This window comes from Dreissena polymorpha, chromosome 1 (genome assembly GCF_020536995.1).
Source record: "Dreissena polymorpha isolate Duluth1 chromosome 1, UMN_Dpol_1.0, whole genome shotgun sequence".
NCBI classification, from domain to species: domain Eukaryota; kingdom Metazoa; phylum Mollusca; class Bivalvia; order Myida; family Dreissenidae; genus Dreissena; species Dreissena polymorpha.
Window position 1 is genome coordinate 103,419,887 of NC_068355.1, and position 21,258 is coordinate 103,441,144.

General features: G+C 36.4%; 2 protein-coding genes across 2 annotated transcripts in view; one reads left to right on the forward strand and one right to left on the reverse strand.

The window, feature by feature from the left end:
• The first annotated feature begins 711 nt into the window (after positions 1-711).
• On the forward strand, positions 712-5,618 carry LOC127865201 (uncharacterized). The gene is made up of 2 exons (XM_052405194.1): positions 712-1,184; positions 2,580-5,618. The coding sequence occupies exon 2, from the start codon at positions 2,809-2,811 to the stop codon at positions 4,171-4,173; it is 1,365 nt and encodes a 454-aa protein (XP_052261154.1). The 5' UTR covers positions 712-1,184; positions 2,580-2,808; the 3' UTR covers positions 4,174-5,618.
• A 10,184-nt stretch (positions 5,619-15,802) lies between these two features.
• The window catches only part of LOC127865173 (dentin sialophosphoprotein-like), an 81,947-nt gene continuing 76,491 nt past the window's right edge, over positions 15,803-21,258 (reverse strand). The window contains exon 13 of the mRNA XM_052405121.1: positions 15,803-18,321. Within this exon, the coding sequence (XP_052261081.1) occupies positions 18,114-18,321 (208 nt within the window). The 3' untranslated portion in view covers positions 15,803-18,113. The remainder of the gene's footprint in view (positions 18,322-21,258) is intronic.

Consider the following 21,258-nt stretch of genomic DNA (forward strand, 5'->3'; position numbering starts at 1 on the left):
GAGTATAGTGAGATAGCATGGTGAATTGTAAATATATATGAAGGCAACATTAATTCAATAATAACAATGCACACCATATACCGAAGACAGTAATATGTTAGCAACGTATGGAAGCATACAAATGTGGCTTTAAGAAAGAATACAGTTTCTTACGAATTTTCATGAAAAAATTTGTTTCATCTTTACATCCAAACTATTCACATTATATATCGGTATCCACATTTTAAGCACCGATGTTCTGATTTAACGATCTATTGTCTACTGAACGTTCTGTTTCCATGATGAAACCATCACTGTAATACACTCGGGCACATACTGCAATATATTTATGTTATTATGCAAAACACATTTAAAATTAAATTAAAAGAAAGATGTGATTGCTTTACATTTTAACGTTTAATGTAAGTGATACTCAATTTGCAATAAGTTTTTTTCATAGTTGGATGATAAATAATATATAATATTTGAAGCACAAACAATTAATACGACTATACATAATACATGTATACATCTTATATACATGACTGTTGATATATATATATATATATATATATATATATATATATATATATATATATATATATATATATATATATATTCTATCTATACTCACATGCTTAACAGAATAACTTTAATTCGTTGATTTCAGTTGTCCGATATCATCGCAACCGGAAGAGGCCTGTTAACAATCGATAGTCTCCAGAAGGTTGATAGTCGCTCCAAAATGACCCTACCCATTTCCTTGACGCACCGGACGTGAAGCTACGTCTTCAGTGTCGCCAACGCCGCTGTGCCGACATTTAAAATAGGCTGAACTCGGTCGAGTCACATTAAAGGACGGATATGACGGTTCAACATATTTTTTCTTTAAGTTATTATTTATGGTGTGTTTTCATTCTATATTGTTTAACAACACAGCAAAAGATTCCGACGTGACTGACGATAGCATGCATGAAGTAGATTATAATTAAACATCGTTGATGTTAAAATGGAAAATAGGTTTTGTTAGCATGTTAAGCTAAGCGATTTCATCAGATATCTGCGCTGCGCCCAAAGCGAGACCTGAATTATTGGATGGAAAGTGCGATGCAGTATAAATATTGGGCAAATGGGACAAACTAGGTAACGAGACAGGATATTGCATTGTTCACGTGGGACATGACTGTGTGGAGGGATCACGAGAGGTATTTGTTGTTGTTTTTTTTGGCTTTATAGTAACAGTGTTTGTTATTGTTTATATCATTTTATATTATTATAATTATTTGTATCACCATCATCATCCTGCAGACTGTCTCAAATAATGTTAATTTGTCACTGCAATAAGATGACAACATGGCGAATATGCTGAAAACGAAAAGTAAAACATATGTATTATTATTATACTACAAAATCAAGAGCATGCCTCGTGAATGTTATGAACCGCGATATGCCAACATTTGTCTTATGTCAAGCAATCAATCTGGCCATTAGCTGCCTAGTTCGGTAATAAGATCACGAAACAATGCGTAACTTTAGCGGACAGGTCAGCTCCTAACCAGACTGTGCGGATGCGCAGGCTGGTCTAGAACAATGCTTGCCGTATGTGTAATAAGACCCATTTGCGCATGACGCTGTTTTAATGTTACCAATTTACAACACTTGGGGTACATCAATTGAGTCGCGTTCTGAGAAAACTGGGCATAATGCTTGTGCACAAAGTGTTGTCCCAGATTAGTCTGTGCAGTCCGCACAGGCTAATCAGGGACGACACTTTCCGCCTTAATTGAATTTTTGCTAAAAAGATACTTCATTTAAACGAAAAATGTCATGAACGCGGAAAGTGTCGTCCCTGATTAGCCTGTGCGGACTGCACAGGCTAATCTGGGACGACACTTTACGCACATGCATTATGCCCAGTTTTTTCTTCAGAACACGACTCAATTGATCTTCTGACTTGATGCACACGTTATTCGAAATGAAATAAATAAAATGCAGAAACATGTTTAGTGCGCCCGCAAGGTCCATGTTGACCCATATCCGAATCTGTTTTAAGCAGAGCTGTTCATTGATCCAAGATGGTTCATTTCCCGTCGAACAGTTCAAAGTGTCAAATAGCTGCCTTTAATAAGCTGAAAGTGTTTGGAAGAAATGTTCATTAAATGTGTTCACAATTTGTTGTCTTTATTCCGCGCTTTGCACTCGCTTCTCATTATATAAAAAATTAAATAAAAATTATTGTCATTTATATTTCGATCGCTCGATACAATGTTTTGGGGTTAAATTCTATCGAACTACTAATCAAATTGTATGGTCTTTAAAATAATAATGAACTTCTTGACTTTATCAGCTGATATCGTAAATAAGTGTATTGTCGTTCAAGTTATATTTTTCGGAACAGTCTCTTATCTCTGTTGTTATTTTGTGGGCTGGAGTATACCAAGATAAAAACTAAAAACAAACGTCAATATTCGCCAATATTAATACCGTTATTAGATATTTCAGCAATTTCCGGGAGTTCCGATGACAAAAACAAATCATCGCAATAAAACAGTTAAACACAATTGTTTACAGGAAGATGACTGTTGTTGTTTTTTTTTCAGAATCACAGTCAGTTGACCTTAACGTCGGAGTAAAAACGTGTCTTTTGAAGAAGCACAAATAAAGAGGACATAGAGGAAAGTGCTAGCAAGGAACTGCGCATATTTTTACAAGCGTTATCTGTACATATAGGCAACACACGCGTTAGAAATACTGATCAGCGGTGCGTGTACAAGCTTGTATTTGACGATATTAAATCGAAACGGCGTAAAAGGAAATTACACAGCTGAAATGGAGAAAAATAATACAAACCTATCAATTGCGTCTCTGGTTGAAACATTGGACACACTGAATGCCCGGTACGCTGCCGCCCTGACGCCGTTTGCGGCGATTCTCGGAATTTTCTGCGTCATCGGTCTCCTTGGCAACATTATCGTCATAATGGTCTTCTCCTTTAGTAACGAATACAGCAATACGAACTTTAAGCTGTTCGTTTTAAGCCTTGCGGTCGTGGATACGTTGTCATGCGTCACGCTTATGCCGGCTGAAATAGTCAAGACGCATCATTATTTTTCGTTCCCCGACTCTACACCGTGCAAAGTAAAATGTTTCTTCAACGTTTTTGCAATGACGGCAGCCACCTTGATTCTTCTGGTGATTTGCATAGACAGGTACCGGAAGGTCTGTCAGCCACTGAAGCCACAGATTCGACCAGGATTAGCGTTGAAAATTCTAGCTGCGGTTCTTATATTTTCAATTCTGGTATCTGTCCCGGCGCCAATTATGTGCGGTATACAGGAGGTGGACAAAGAAAATATATATGGTACTAACACAGTGGTCTACATTTGCTCGGCCGAGGAACAGTTCCAAAAACACATAATACGTTACGTTTACAAATTCGGAATGACTGTTCTTGTGGTGGGCGTTTCATTGGCGTTCATAGTAATGTATGTCCTGATTATAAGAACTGTATTTCGGCACTGGAATAGACGTATGTCGGGTGAGACGATTCGATTTGAAGTAAAGAGCAGATCGAACTCCGCGGAGAGAGTGGAAAATTTTCGACTGAGTGGTACGTTAGATGATGTTTTTGAAGACAATGAACCTCATGCAAACGACGAGCTGAAAGAGAAGAGGCCATTGAGTTGTGCACAAAAGGAGAATGCGACGCCAAAAACTAAACTGACGGTCAAGGACCAAAGACCCCCTCGGAAGTCAAGCAGCATATCGATAAGCAGTGCGACGGACAGAGCCAGAAATGTCAGGAAAGTCAGCTTCATGTCAATGAATCCATCCGCAATCAAGACACGGCCTAGTTTCCACAGAAGCAGTACCGACAGCTCCATCCGGTCCGACACATTACGTAGACGCTCGTCGTCGACAACATCAGAAAAACTGCCGTACAAAACCATGATCTGGTTTATTCTCACGCTAATTTTTGTCCTCACTTTCATTATTCATTCTGGACTGTCCTTTCTTACTACAAAGGAACACGTGTTCAAACCGCAAACTCTGTTTTGGTTTCTGCTGTTTTTCAGGCTTTACTTCGTGAACAACATTATCAACCCGATGATTTATGCCTTGCTGGACAAACGCTTCAAAGGTTCTTGTAAGTCACTGTGGCTCAGGTGTAAACTTAAAATGTCCAAGTGCTAAAGTTTCACGCAAGAAAACTGAATAAACGACCCAAAAAATATTGCATAATAAATCACAGATTCAGTATTTACTTACAACCGGACTGTTTTTTTGCTACAAATAATGACGATGAATTGTGGAAATGTGTATCTACATTGTTCATGAAATTAAGTGTCTTATTGCTAAATGTTATCATTTCTATAGTGTACATGCAATACAATATATCATGTCTACATTGTATCTTCAACTCACGTTAATATTTCTACATTAAATATATAATTCCGTATATTGAATTTAATATATAATTTCTACAATGTATATTAAACGCAGGTTAATCTTTCTACATTGGAAAAATTATTTTTGGCATGTATTGAAGGTTGACATTAAATGCTTTATATTGATAAATGTAAAGATTGGATCTAAAAACTCCAGTAAAAAACAAGAATAAAATTAAAGAAAGAAAAAAGTAAACCTCAACTGGGCTCGAACCACTGGCCCCTGCAGTAAAAGTATAACGCTTAGACCACTCGGCCATCCGTGTATATATACACAGAGTGGTGTATTTTATACTTTATATAAGCAATCCTCGTAGTATCACAAATTATAACGACAACAACAGAACTCTCCAAATTATTCAATCGTTTCGCGTTGCAAAGTTATATAATTTTCATTTTTTAAATAGTCAAAAGATGCATATAATGGATACTTTAAAGCACGGTAAATGTGCAGTATTACTGTTTCCTCACAATTTTCATAGCTACAACGAAAATGTGCGAATCTGATTGTTTTTAATTTTGTCAATTTGCCAAAACGTTAAAAGGCCCCTGTAAGTTCGCTGTATCTTTCTACATTGGATATAAAACACAGTTTATAATTGATGCGTTGGATGTTCAATTAAGTATATCATTTATGCATAGTATATAAACATCATTGCTACATTGTATACGATGATTGCAAATCATTCTTATTTTGGTATTGATTATGGGGTAATTATGTACAAATGAACGACTACCCTAATACTGTAAAAGTGTGCATTCCAAAACAAGAAATAGGAACAATTAACTAGCGCATAAAAGTATGCATTTAAGAAATAAAACGTAAGTTGCAGACAAAAATAAAACAACACTGAATTCTGTCAATTTTACTTCTATGTCAATTCGAATTGCTAGGAATAAGTTTACATCAATTGCTTTCGATTTTGTTTTATTCACAAACTGAAAAGAATGAATTCGAAACTTAGTTTTTCTATAAAATGCGAGTTTGGGAGTCTTGTCTTGCTCCCGTTGGTTGATATTATTCATATAATTTAACCATAGAAATGATTTGCATAGTATGAAATAAGGTAGAATAATACCATGTTCATAAATGATATTGATTATAATGTTTATGTTTATAATATATATGTGTGTATGTATTTGTATGTATATAAAGCGAATAACCGTTTACTGGCCATCCTATTGTAATATTTCTGGTGATGATAAGAATACAATCACGGCGAAAGTTCTACGATATTGTGTTTTGTTGTTGTTATTTTGTGTTTGTTAGTACACTTATTATTTAGAGAATTTTTAAAAAACAATTAAAGACATCAATAGCGGCATCTCGTAAGAACCGTCTTTTAGTGAGGCATTGCGTAAGAAAGACAGGCCTTTTAATAAACCAAATTATAACGAGAGCGCCGACGGCATTGAAATTATATTTGCAAGACACAGCAAACTTTACTCCCCGCAAATTGTCCTTGCCAGCTGTAATTGGGCCATCCCGTTAAGAAATTTGCGCAGCAAGTAAAAACGAGATATAAAGCGAATATAAATACGAAATAAATGCTAGTTACAATCTTGCTGATATGGCTGGAAAGTGAGCGGCATTAAACAAAATGCAAGTAATAAAGGGTAAACAAGAATATCAGTGAAACTGATGGATGCTCCCCGATGATGCACTTTGTCAATGTATGTGTTAATAACCTAAAAAATCTATGATTAGCCTCGGTGACCTTGACCTTGACCCCAGTGAGCTCAAACCTAATCAAAAGGTAGAGGTCCATGCAAGGTACGAACATACCAAATATGAAAGAGATCGGTAAAGTATTGAAGGTGCTATGAGAAACTGTAACAAAAGTGTGACGGAAAAATATATTATTAGCCTCGGTGACCTTGACCCCAGTGACCTCAAACCTCATCAAAAAGTAGAGGTCCATGCAAGGTACCTACATGCCAAATATGATAGAGATCGGTAAAGTATTGAAGGTGCTATGGGAAACTGTAACAAAAGTGTGACGGAAAAATCTATTGTTAGCCTCGGTGACCTTGACCCCAGTGACCTCAAACCTCATCAAAAGGTAGAGGTCCATGCAAGGTATGTACATGCCAAATATGAAAGAGATCGGTAAAGTATTGACGGAAAAAATCTATTATTAGCCTCGGTGACCTTGACCCCAGTGATCTCAAACCTTATCAAAAGGTAGAAGTCCATGCAAGGTACCTACATGCCAAATATGAAAGAGATCGGTTAAGTATTGAAGGTGCTATGGGAAACAATAACAAAAGTGTGACGGAAAAATCTATTATTAGCCTCGATGACCTTGACCCCAGTGACCTAAAACCTCATCAAAAGGTAGAGGTTCATGCAAGGTACCTACATGCCAAATATGAAAGTGATCGGTAAAGTATTGAAGGTGCTACGAGAAACTGTTACAAAAGTGTGACGGAAGGAAGTAAGGAACTACAAACTGGCAACTATATGCTCCACCGAAAATATTTCGGGGAGCATAAAAAACGGGGAAAAATACCTTCCTCGGCATGGACGTCGCCATCTTGACTATTACGTGATTATCCCCTCGTAAACGCTATCAAGCTTTTGCCAATAACAGAAGTGTTGTACGAACGAAATGTTTTTTTTTTCTAATAAACGTTTTTTTCACTAAAATTGGTCGTATAACAAATCAATAAAAAGATTGTTAGAAACATTCTCAGAAAAAATCTTCGAAATAAAGTTTCTTAGTGAAAAATTGTAAGAATTAGAAAATTCAATGTTAATTATCTTATCTATTTCGTCCACCAACACTAATACATCCGGACATTTTTACTGCATTTTACACTCATCAAACGAGACGTCTTTTCGATTTGCGGTTAGAAAAGTCCATTGGGTAAAGTCAACAGACTAAAAACCGTTATAAACACTATGGTCTACGCGTCGGCTTGGTCCGTGTAGTGCAAAGTAGTGCCAGCTAAGCTGGGTTGCATAAATATATAGACTAGATTAAGACTAAAAGTATGAGGCGTTATATAATGTATCGTGAGTCATTAGTAAATGGTTCTAAAAGAAGACTGATGGTGAATACTGAATGTAGCAGTCTTATAATGGCTCTTGAATACTGAATGTAGCAGTCTTATAATGGCTCTTGAATACTGAATGTAGCAGTCTTATAATGGCTCTTTTCGCTGAATATTTAATACATTTCTAAATTCGTTGTCTATGAATTTCCAGTAACATTAATAGGAGATATATTCGTGTAACAGTCAGCAGATTATTTACTAAAAGCATGTGATAAACAGCAATTAGATGACCATTATAAAGCACCATCGTTAACATTAACAACTATTAAAGCTGGGTTTGCCGCCCTGGAGCTGTCAATGAAAACCATAGGATGTTCACACCGACCAACAGTTAGCCAACCCGCAATTAGGTTATAGATTACAATAATGTGATGCTCAAAAAGGGACCGGTTCACTAAAGGAGTCAATATATCCGGATTCAATTCATGAGGGCGAACACAAACTTTCACAGCAGATGTAGGCGCTTTGATCCTTCACATGATCATGTAGGGAGGCGTAGCGGTCACCGGATTTGCGCCCTTGTGTTTTATTTAGAACAGGAAAATAAACTTCAAGCGTATTGAAATAAATTGATAATGTCATAAAATAACAAAAAAAAGTAGCGGTATCGGTCTAGAAAATCGCAGTTGATGGGATATTTCCGTTAGTTTTTTGTTTTGTACAAATTATTGACGTCATATAAATTCATCAAATTTAAGCGATATAAGGGTCGGTTTATTTAAATTTCATATATAGCGTGCGTTTACTTTGGCATGCATTTATACAAATAAAACGTGAGATCAGCAGTACAAACTTCAATCACCTTTCTGGTTTTAGTAATCCTATATGCGGATATTCATACGGAGCGAAACTGCTGCTAAAATGACTGAGCCAATGATTAACTCTTCCTTATCGAACGTGTCGACATCTCGTGTTGAAACGCTGGAAGAAATGAACGAACGTTACGCGTCGGCTATGACGCCATTCGCGGTGATTATCGGAATCTTCTTCTTTATTGGCATCTTTGGCAACACAATAGTAATCGCTGCCTACTCCTTCAGTCGGGAATACAAGAACACCAACTATAAGTTGTTTGTGATATGTATTGCTGTCATAGATTTGTTGTCATGCGTCTGCCTTTTACCAGCAGAAATACTCAAGAGTATGTATTTTTTCGCGATCCACTACTCTGCTGTTTGCAAGGCAAAGTGTTTCTTGAACGTATTTTTTATGACAGTATCAGCTTTGGTGCTCCTAGTGATTTGCATCGACAGGTACAGAAAGGTCTGTCAGCCACTCAAGCCACAGATTCGCCCAGGATTGGCACTGAAAATTATAGCTGCGGTCCATCTTTTTTCCTTTCTGGTATCTCTGCCGGCGCCAGTTATGTGTGGAATACAGAACGAGGGAAAAGAAAACATGTACGGTACAATCACAGAGGTATACGTTTGCTCTGCCGAGGAAGAATTCCAAAAACACATTATACGGTACGTGTACAAATTTGGAATGAGTATAATGTTGATCGGTGTTACATTGTGTTTGATAACACTGTACGTAATAATAATTAAAACCGTTGTACGCCATTGGAAACGACGTAATTCGGGCGAGGGGTTTCGCCTGGATAATAGCAGCAGGTTAGACGATACACTATACAACGACAATACTGGTGGACAGCTGGAGTTAGCGATTGAGGAGAACACACCGTTTACTAACGAAGAACTGACTGGAGATCCCCTAGAGTGTAGTCTTACTTCAAACACGACGCATCCGCAACTAATCTCCTTAAACCAACGTCCCAACCAACCATCAGATCATAAGAAGACCAGTGTTTTCAACAAAACCAGTCTATCGAGCAATAGTGGCGCAAGAAAATCCAGAGCAGGATTTTCCAGAAGTATCAGTCTGAATTCTACGAGGTCAAACGCTTTGCGGAGACAATCTTCTGTCGGAACATCGGGAGCAGTCCCGTTCAAGACCTTGATCTGGTTTATACTGACGTTGACGTTCCTGCTGACGTACGTCATTAACGCTGGGCTGTCGTTTTTGAGCACAAGAGAACACATGTTTCAGCCGCACCAGTTGGTATTGTTTCAGGCGTTTTCAAGACTCCACTATGTGAACAATATTATAAACCCACTGGTGTACGCTTTGCTGGATAAGCGGTTTACAGCCTCGTGTAAGGCTCTTTGGTACCGGTGTACTCGAACATAGAGGGAGTAATAGGCGAATATTACAGATATTGGAAAAGATGTCTTTAATTCAGAAATCTTACTTGGCAAATTTTCTTACAGGAATAGGACAACCGAAAATCTTTTTTTTAAATACCTCTAAAATGTATTACAAAAATTATTCGTTCAATATGCAGTATAAAAGATGCGTCTGCTGTTCGACGAAATGTTTGACTAGTAACTTGTTTGCATTAAGGCGGTCGTACCGGTAATCTACATTTATATTAGCTTTGTAAATACGGATATAGATGTCATGTACTGATTATTTAACGTTTTCGTTTAGCAGCCCATACATTAATATATTTTCATAATCATTTGTCTTATTATGTGTTAAGTGCCGTCAAGCGACAAACTTTCTTGCGGTTGTCTTCCAAGATTTGACGTACATTTGAACAGATTTAAATCGTCTGTTCGTTATTGTGTCAAGTTTTCAAAATTAGATTTTTGGTAAACAGTAGATTGTAGGAGGGGGCCATGCATAATGTATGCAGGCATAAACAATAATTAGGAAATACAGTGTCGAGAGTTCAGGTGTTTTATCATAATTCAAAATCTACCTCGGAGATGGTTATTATAAGTATACACGGTACAGAAACTGACTAAAATAATTTTACGTTACAAACCACTGTGACATTGACCTAACATCCAATATTGGTCTTCCTGTTCTTGAACATATTCTTCCTTAATCTCAGGGTTGAGCCAGACTCCCAATCACAGCATGATGGTCTGCAGACTAATCTCAAAAATTGAGAAAAACCCCCTCAAAAGTTGAATCAGAAAATTGACTTTAGTATGTTTGTTACTAGACTCTGATGCAAAAATATAATTGTATTCGTAATAATTTTATAAATACATAATCTTGAGTGAAAACGCAGAAACAACATCATGGCATGAAAGACCTTCCTATTTATATTTAGATGCAATCCTATCTGACGTTTGTGAATGATGGATATTAATTCATTAACATGCCTACCGTATACATAATTTAATAACTAGGTAATGATTGTTTAAAATGCGCAAAAATGGTAAGCAATTTAAATCAATATATTGTATATTTTGTTAAATATTTTATATTCTTGATACATTCTACAGAGAAAGATTAAACATTACTACCGGTAGTTCATTTTAGTTTTTTAGTTATAGTTTTTCACAGCATGTAACCAGCAGCAGTTCAATTGGACTAAGCGATGTACGGGCATATTTACATTAGTATTGAGCCTGTTTACAGCAATCTGCATTTAAAAAGAACACGTTGCTGAAACAAAGATCTATCAATTAATATTATCGATAGATATTTTCTGAAACAGTACAACAAGAGGGCAACAGGTCCGAGGTCGCTCAACTGCAACCTCAGTTACTAAACAAATCTTTGCAGCAATTGTGATGTATAATCTTTTATATTGATGTTTAGCAAATTATAATAACTGCTTTGAACCAAAGTAAAAGATTTTTTCAGAGAATCTCACAAAACAAAATTTCTCAGAATGCATTAATTATATAAATCTTAAATATGAATAAACATGATTTTTTTTTGTTCAACTACAACAAAATAAGCAAAAGACCATCTGTGTGTTTCACATTTTCAAAACGTCTGCATGGTCTGGCAATGTGGACTGTATGGTTTGAAAATCTGACAACTTAAGTACTGTCAGAATAGCAAATGGTTCATACCATATGTTACTGTGTACCCTTTAGAGTGGCAAACATGCTTAAGCCATTGTCCACAAGATATTTATTTCTTTATATGGCAAAACATTTTATTGTAACAAAGATCTCTTCTACAATTAAAATTAAATACAAACAAGATCGTATTTTATAACAATATGCATATATTCTGAGACTTAGAATGGAGATTTCAATAAATACAAATAAATGCATGAAAAAGCATTTAACAAAATCATGTCTTCAGTGTCTTTAACATGAAGGAGAAATTACTTTTTCGTTGCATTATTACATTATTCTATATTCATATGTATTCAATTGCTATTTCACCCAACGGCAGAAATGTTTATAAAGATTAATAAATAATAATAAAATATGTTTGGTCTGATTATAACAATTAAAGTAACTTATGTAGTACCAATATCTAAGTTTTTAAATGTACATGTAAATGAAATGTTTCACGAAAAATAATAAATGGTTAATATGGAATTGCATAATCAATTTTGTGTGTTTTTTATATATAAACAAGGCTATTGTCAAGCAATATGGTCCCCTACCTGCTCCACCACTGTCAGAAATTCCACTATTGTCAGATTTTTTATTTTTTTTATTTTTTGGTTTTGTTGCCATAGCATCCAGAATTTTTGATGTAGGAACAAAATGAAATGACATGCATCATGTCCATATTGCCATCCATCCATGTTTCAAGTTTCATGAAAAGATATTAATTTTTTTTAAAGATATCGCAGGATCCAGAAAAGTGTGACAGACTGACGGACCGATGGACACACAGAGCGAAAACCATAAGTCCCCTCCGGTGAAACCAGTAGGGGACAATAAAATGGATAAAATGAATGCACATTATGTGAAAATTGAAATAAAAGGCCAGATTGCACATCAACCCAGTCTGGTCAGGAGTTATTTTGTCCTCTCATTCGACCCCTAAACAGGCTGTCAAGTGACCTTTTTTTTTAAAGTAGGAAAAAATAGGAACTACTTTTGCAAAACAAAGTAGGAAAAAAATAGGAAAAAGTAGGATCTTTTCCCTCAAAAGTAGGAATAGACAAGAGGGCCTGAAAGGCCCAAGGTATCCCCCGCAACATATGCTTTGTTTGAGGATGGGTGCAAATTGGACGGATGAACATAATGATAGATGGACGGACGGAGGACAATAACACAAAACTAAGACAAAGGAAGGTTCTTAAGCCTTCACCATTTATTTAGGTGAATTAATAAGTCGTGCGTTTTCCACAAAAACACTCAACATTTACATACGCTCAATTTTCAGAGTGTTGCAGAGTGAACACAACATCTGCCATGACATACCTGGAAATGTGGCTCCGGACACAAAAGTGCCGGACGGACAGCCGGACGGACAGACAACGCCAAAACAATATCCCTCCGCCTCATACCAAGTTTCAAAGAAATCCGCCAAAGCGCTTCCAAGATATGGCTCCGGACACAAAAATGTCTATAGTAAAAAAGCATTTTTTTAAGATACAAAGGGCCATAAGTCTGTTTTTAACAGATGGTGTACAATGCCATTTGGCGTGCATCATCCTCTTATTCATATATATACTCATACCAAGTTTAAATGAAATCCGCCAAAGCACTTCCAAGATATGGCTCCGGACACAAAAGTGCCTATAGTAAAAAGCATTTTTTCAAGATACAAAGGGCCATAAGTCTGTTTTTAACAGATGGTGTACAATGCCATTTGGCGTGCATCATCCTCTTATGCATATATATACTAATACCAAGTTTCAATGAAATCCACCAAAGAACTTCCAAGATTTGGCTCTGGACACTAAAAAGCATTTTTTCAAGATACAAAGGGCCATAAGTCTGTTTTTAACAGATGGTGTACAATGCCATTTGGCGTGCATCATCCTCTTATTCATATATATACTCATACCAAGTTTAAATGAAATCCGCCAAAGAACTTCCAAGATATGGCTCCGGACACAAAAGTGCCGGACGGACGGACAGCCGGACGGACGGACGGACAACGCCAAAACAATATCCCTCCGCCTCTGGCGGGGGGATAATAATACAAAATCTTTAGACACAGGGCCAGGAAACATAGCTTGAAACAGAGCAGGAGTGCCATCACATGTTCTGTTTGGATACCCACTTGAAGCTACCTTAAAGGCCGAGAGGATTTCAGCCTTTTGTTCTATTCTTTGTGTGATGGATGTACTTGCATGCAGATAGATTTAGCCCCACCACCCTGAGAGCTGCTTGGCTTTGGAGAACTTCCAAACAAACGCTTTTGTGAATTATCATGCATGTATTTCATGTTTTCCTTGTGTTTTTGTCCATCTGCATGACTTATCAGTTGATTAGCCCCAGAATTACTACACGAGATGGACTTCATGCAGACAGTACAATATCCTGCATACTCATTGCCGTTATCTCTCTTGCACCACGATCCAAGTGTTTTTCCACTTTTGTCCAACTTCTTCATCCATGAAGGGTTAAACTTTGTTTTCCCACTAGGCATTTTAGCACTTATAGTGCATGAGTGTATCTATGATAATTACGCTACAAGCAAAGCTACCCTGTTAAAAAAGTATAATTAGATGCTGTTCATTTTGGTGTATCATCAAATAAGTGGTTAGAGGTGTATGGATATAACAAGGGACAAAATTGTCACAAAACCAGGTTTTCATTGTGAAAAAAAATCTGATAAAGGGAGACAACTCAAACTGAACTTTTGAAATGAACAAACAAAATTAACCCCCTTTGTAAGTTTGTTTTAAAATAAATCTATTTGTAGTCGTGGCGATCTTGACATTGGAGATATTGACGTGATTCTTTCGTGCGACACACCGTACCATGATGGTGAACAAATGTGCCAAATGATTTTAAAATCTCATAATGAATGACATAGTTATAGCCCAGACAAGCTCATTTATGGCTATTTTTTTACCTTTGAACTCAAAGTGTGACCTTGACCTTGGAGATATTGACGTAATTTTTTCGCGCGACACACCGTCTAATGATGGTTAACAAATGTGCCAAATGATTTTAAAATCTCACAAGTTATGGCCCGGACAAGCTTGTTCCGCAAGCCCGCCAGCCAGCCAGCCAGCCAGCCAGCCCGCCCGCATTCGCCAATCTAATAACCAATTTTTTCCTTCGGAAAACCTGGTTAAAAATGGTAATATATTGTGCATGTTATTTCCTTAAGCAGAAGACCAAATTTATTTAGTGATACACCAACTTGTTGTACAAGATTAAAACTAGTATATAAAGCAGTGTCATTGCTCTGCTACAGCTACATTTTGAAGCCTTTAAATTGACAATAGGGTGCAATTATAATGACTTAAGTTACATTCGAAATGACTGGTCATTGCAGAGCAGATTATGCAACTGGAGATACAGGTATACATACAGGGGCGGATCCAGGATTTCTGGTTAGGGGTGGCGGGATATTGAAAGATTTGCTGGGGGTCCAGGGGGCGGCTTGCGGCCCCCTTGGTTGGTGCAGGGCAAAGCCCTGCAAGGAGGTCCAGCCCCCGTAAGCTCCACGATTTTAATGATTTTGAAGGCTTTGACAACCACTTCTCGAGCATGTCACGCCTTATATACTTTCATCAAAGTACCTTCTTATGCCAAAAAAGTGCATAGTTTATCGGTTAGGGCAAAGCCCCCCGGAAGCTTCACAATTTTAATGATTTTGACAAGCAATTCTCAAGCATGTCACGCCTTATATACTTTCATCTCAGTACCTTCTTATAATGCAAAAAAGTGCATAGTTTATCGTTTAGGGGGTCTAGGGGGCTAAGCCCCCTGGAAGCTTCATGATTTTAATTAATTTGAAGGCTTTGACAACCACTTCTCGAGCACGTCAAGCCTTATATACTTTCATCAAAGTACCTTATTATAATGCCAAAAAGTGCATAGTTTATAGTTTTGGGGGTACAGGGGGTGAAGCCCCCCGGGAGCTCCACAATTTTATGATTTTGAAGGCTTTGACAAGTTTAAATAAGTGATTTAGATCTAGTTAAGTGTGAAACATCAAATGAATTGACTTTACTTTGGCAATTTTAGTACGCCGTGTCCACTCCCCCCCCTCCCCCACTGGATCGGCCTATGAGATAGGACCTTATCACCTGACATCTTTTATGACATCATTGATTGGTCAATGAAACAGTTGCACTACATTGTTTATTCCATTTTCAAATAATTGTTTTTACATCATTGATGACGTCGCGAGAGTGTAATAATGCTGTTAAATATTTTTCAAAATACGCTGTAACACCTTGAAGTTACCTCACTAGCTATGCCATCATCAGAAAATGGATCAGGGCATTTAGGCTCTGTGCATTTATCTTTAATTTCTCGACATGGTGTACCTATGTTATCAATAGAACATGATTTTCATTGTCATGTTATACGGAATTTATAACATTTAGTTTTTGTAAATAATGAAAACTCGGCAAAGCATCAGTTTTTCTTTTTCAAATAGCTTGTGCAATAAATTCCATATTACATAACCACTCATACAATACAATCATGTATCTCTATATCTCTACATTCCAAACAGCAATATCATGTAAACATGCATAAGGTTTGGTCAAATTGTTGTCAATGGAAACAAAATAAAACTGGAATAAGCAATGGGTTCCCTCACTGGTAGGTAAGGTAGTGAAGTCTGCAGTGTAAAAATGCTAAGGGAGTAAACAAGGCACTATTGTTACTTAAAACAAGAAATGTGTTTGTCAGAAACACCATGTCCCCTTCTGCGCCACTTTTTTTTTTACCTTTGACCTTGAAGGATGACCTTGACCTTTCACCACTCAAAATGTGCAGCTCCATGAGATACACATGCAGGCCAAATATCAAGTTGCTATCTTCAATATTGCAAAAGTTATGGCAAATGTTAAAGTTGGAGCAAACAAACAAACAAACACACAAACCAACCAACCAACAGACAGGGCAAAAACAATATGTCCCCCACTATAGTGGTGGGGGACATAAAAAACAACTTTTGTCAATAATTTCAAGCGTTACATAAGAAATAAATATCTATACTTCCTGAAGAGGTGTCAGCATGGGTTGTCAGGTCTCATCTAGATGAAGGCACCTTAACAAGGATACAGTCATGCCATAGATTTATTCATCCTGCAAGTTAACTAAATAAACTCTTTAAAAAAAATAATCTCCATTTAAAATGAAAAAGTAGGAATAGTAGGAAGATTATGTAAAAAAAATAGGAAAAAGTAGGACCCTGATGAAAAAGTAGGACCGCTTGACAGCCTGCCTAAACCATGAGTGACTTTATAGATAGAGGACAGCATGGCTCCTGACCAGACTGTGCCGCTGTGCAGGCTGGTTTGAGGCTAGGCTAGCCACACATGACGTAAGACCCATGTGCATGACACGACTCAAATCACAACTACATTGTAGGAGTTATCTTCTCCTGCTCACACCATGTATCATCCTCGGAGTCAGTCATATCTAAATATCATCAAAATATATTGACAATTCATGTGGTATTATAATGAAAAAATAATACTTATAAAACATCATAAAACATAATAACATTTACTGTGTGCATAATCAAATCACATGACTAAGAATAAAACTGTTCAAGATAAAAATAAAAATTAAGTACAATTTTTCTTGTCATTTAGTTGAAGCATACTAACTTAATTTCTCATAGGAACACATCTAAAACCTCTGGAACAGACCAGAGTATATATTTGTTGTCATATTGACTGACTGTACTACATAATTTTTTCATTAATGCTTATATTGAAACAACTTTAAATAACAAATCATGGCTACTTAGCAAGTTCAACAATTAAAATTGTTTCCCAAATATTTAGTAATTTATATTTACTTTCCCTAACTGAAACATTTTCCAAAATTTCATACACAATTTGCACATAAAAAGTGCATTCCTTGATCTCATACTAGCTGTCTGTATTCAGCTCTATTTCACTGCACTTGGAGAAAACACATCAAACCAAACCAACCAACAAGCACCTAAGTAGTCTCTGAGGGCCAAAACATGTTTGTCAACTTTCAATGCGGGGTTGTTTAGAAAGTCCAGCATATGAAACATAAAACTGTGCTGGTGCTAAAAGCAAAGCTGCATAAAAAATTAATTCCTTGTCCAAAAACAATTTATTCAAAACAAGAAGTGAGATGCTTCTATTGTGACCAAGCAAAACATGTTTACCCCTTTTGAATATTTTTATCATTGGTTTTTTTTAACAAACAAGATTTCTTAAACCATTCCCTGGCTACTGTTCATGTAAAAAATATTTTATAAGATAACATCCTTCATGTTTTGAAATATAAACCATTAAAAATTGTGTCAACAAGACATGCACATTTTTACTCCTTAAAGGCTTAAAGGAAAAGTCAATCTAGTTGAAGCACTTTGTAATGAAGCATTGTTTATTGGTTTTCAAATGTCATGTGTTCAAGAAAAAATTATCAATAGCAGTTTTTGTAACACTGAGATGCACAAACATTCTATTATTTCAAGTGCTCAGCCACCACAGGTTTAAATTGCCTATCATCTCCGCTTTTGCCAACACATCATGTATCTTTGTATGTTCCGAAACTGACTATAAAGACCATTTTCCAATACCTGTAAAAGACTGAGAACCTTCTTCAGTGACAAAGTCAAGCATGCTTAAATTTTCACGTGTTCATCCTTCGGATAAAACAGGACAATATTCAACGTTTCCATTTCCAAAAGCTTTGTAATCTAGCAATTGCTTCCAGTCTTCATTCTTCAGGTGTTAAGAAAGAGGCTGTCAACCACCATTTCTAAGGCACTGTTGTACTCCAACATGCCTGACATAAACTGTCTGAACTGGCGGACAGTGTCGCGGTCCTGGCGCCCCGACTGGCTGGGGTAGTTCCTTCTGTACACGACCTTGTCAGCCAGGTAGTGTAGCCAGTGAACATTGCTGTGAGGAACAAACCTCTCCCAGTTGTTGCTGAAAAAGGAAATAAATCCACTTCGTTTCTCTGAAAACAATTTGATAAATATGAAGCAGTCTTTGAAAATAACCCATATGGTTATGTCATTATGGAGAAAGAGATTAAAATAGCTCCACTATTTTATCCAAATAATTTCTTTTTACATTTACCTTAAATAAATTAAAATCATCCAAGAACAAATACTAAATTAATATGTTACATATAGAAACATTGTTACTGCAGTTTTTAACAGTTTGAACATGTACCTTATGGTCATTTGTGTTTTGCAATATGTAACTTATTTTTCATCTTTTAATTTCCATACATAATAAATGTAGTATAAACAGACTTTTATTTATAGAAACTGATCAGTAATAACTGATCTCATTTGAAAACAATTTAAATAATCATAGTTCAGTAATCCACAACATTTATATTTATATATATTATATATTTACATACAAATCTTGCCACCTTTTTATTGGCTGCCATGAGACAATCCATATGCATGATTATGCTGTCAATATAATGTGGCATTAAACATGAAAATATATATATGAGTTTTTGTCATTATTTTGCTTTTTCCCCTAATTTTTGTTGAGTTTTTACCACTGTCCTTCTCAAAATGAAAATGCATAAATTATATATATATATTTTGTTAAGATTTTTTGTTGGCGGTTCTTGTTAGGCAGCAAGTGTTTATCCAGCTATAGATTCAAGGACTAGTGGACCCAGTCAGCTACTGGTGTGTGTATTTGGAAGTTTGAGGTCCTCCCACACCTGAAGCTGCATTATGTGAGGACCCAGATTATGTCCAAGCACTCATACCTAATTAATTATTTGACTCATGAAAGTTGGGAAGATTTTTTCACTATATCTGCAATTTCCAGGTATTTGTGTTTTACTGAGAGATATTTTAATGTTGGTGTCGTCTATTGTTGTCCAGTATGGTGAGCACCAACAAAACTCACATGCTTCTGGAAACGGAGATTGAACCCGGTCGCCTAGGTTAGAAATGCATGTACCAACCACTTAGCTAACCGGACATGTGTCAGCTACTGGTATTGACATAATGGACTTAATGATGTCATAATGGACTTAATGATGTCCTCATCTGGTATTGACATAATGGAATTAATGATGTCCTCATCTGACATAATGGAATTAATGATGTCCTCATCTGGTATTGACAAAATGGAATTAATGATGTCCTCATCTGGTATTGACATAATGGAATTGATGATGTCATCATCTGGTATTGACATAGTCATATGGTATTGACATAATGATGTCTTCATCTGGTATTGACATAATGGACTTAATGATGTCCTCATTTGGTATTGACATAATGGACTCATAGATGCCCTTATCTGGTATTGACATAATGGACTTAATGATGTCCTCATCTGGTATTGACATAATGAACTTAATGATGTCCTCATCTGCTATTGACATAATAGACTTCATGATTTCCTCATCTGCTATTGACAAAATAGACTTAATGATGTCCTCATTTGGTATTGGCATAATGGACTTACTGATGTCCTAATCTGGTATTGACATAACAGACTATAACGGACTTAATGATGTTATCATCTGCTATTGACATAATGGACTTAATGATGCTCTCATGTGGTATTGACATAATGGACTTAATGATGACCTCATCTGGTATTGACATAATGGACTCTATGATGCCCTCATCTGGTATTGACATAATGATGGCCTGATCTGGTATTGACATAATGGACTTAATGATGCACCCATCTGATATTGACATAATGGACTTAATGATGTCCTCATCTGGTATTGACATAATGGACTAAATGATGTCCTTATCTGCTATTGACATTATGGACTTTATGTTCTCATATGCTATTGACATAATGAACTTAATGATGTCCTCATCTGCTATTGACATAATGGACTTCATGATTTCCTCATCTGCTATTGACAAAATAGACTTAATGATGTCCTCATTTGGTATTGGCATAATGGACTTACTGTTGTCCTCATCTGGTATTGACATAACATACTTAATGATGTCCTCATCTGCTATTAACATAACGGACTTAATGATGTCATCATATGCTGTTGAAATAATGGACTAAATGATGTTCTCATTAGGTATTGACATTATCTACTTAATGATGTCATCATCTGCTATTGACATAATGGAATAATGATGCCCTCATCTGGTATTGACAAAATGGACTTAATGATGTCCTCATCTGTTGACATAATGGACTAATGATATCATCATCTGCTATTGACATAACGATGTCCTTATCTGCTATTGACGTAATGGACTTAATGATGTATTGATTTGGTATTGACATAATGGACTTAATGATGTCCTCATCTGGTATCAACATAATGGACTTAATAATGCCCTCATCTGGTATCGACATAATGGACTTAAATATGTCTACATCTGGTATTGTCATTAGAGCTGCAACGATTCGATATGATTCATCGAAAATCGATTCAAAATGCTTCGATTCGATTACAATACCAAACCTACCAAATTTGATTCGATTCTTTAACATAAATACATTTATAAACATAGATACGTAAAGCGCGCTGTATTCTGACTATTGATACAGGAAGGTGTAGGTTTTATCTTTACTTGTAATTATGACGCGTGCGATTGGTTGCTTATTACTTTAGTCATCCAATCAATAAGCCCGTTACGGTCTACTTTCAGAAAAAGCGTCAAAATGGCTGAACAAGTTGTTGCCGACAAATTGAAATTATCAGATGCCTAAGAAGCTAAAATCAAAAGTGTGGCAGTATTTTGGGTTTCGGGATGGTAGCCCTACCGATAAAACAAAGTGTAAACTGTGCTTCACGGATGTGGCGTACGCTAAGTCCGGCTCAACCACTAATCTAATGCAATATGTCAAACGCAAACATAACGTTGATTTAGCAAGTCTAAGAGGTCGCACAAGTGC

Excerpts from the sequence above, each read along its gene's own strand:
- LOC127865201 (XM_052405194.1), top strand. The coding sequence starts at position 2,809 with ATGGAGAAAAATAATACAAACCTATCAATTGCGTCTCTGGTTGAAACA.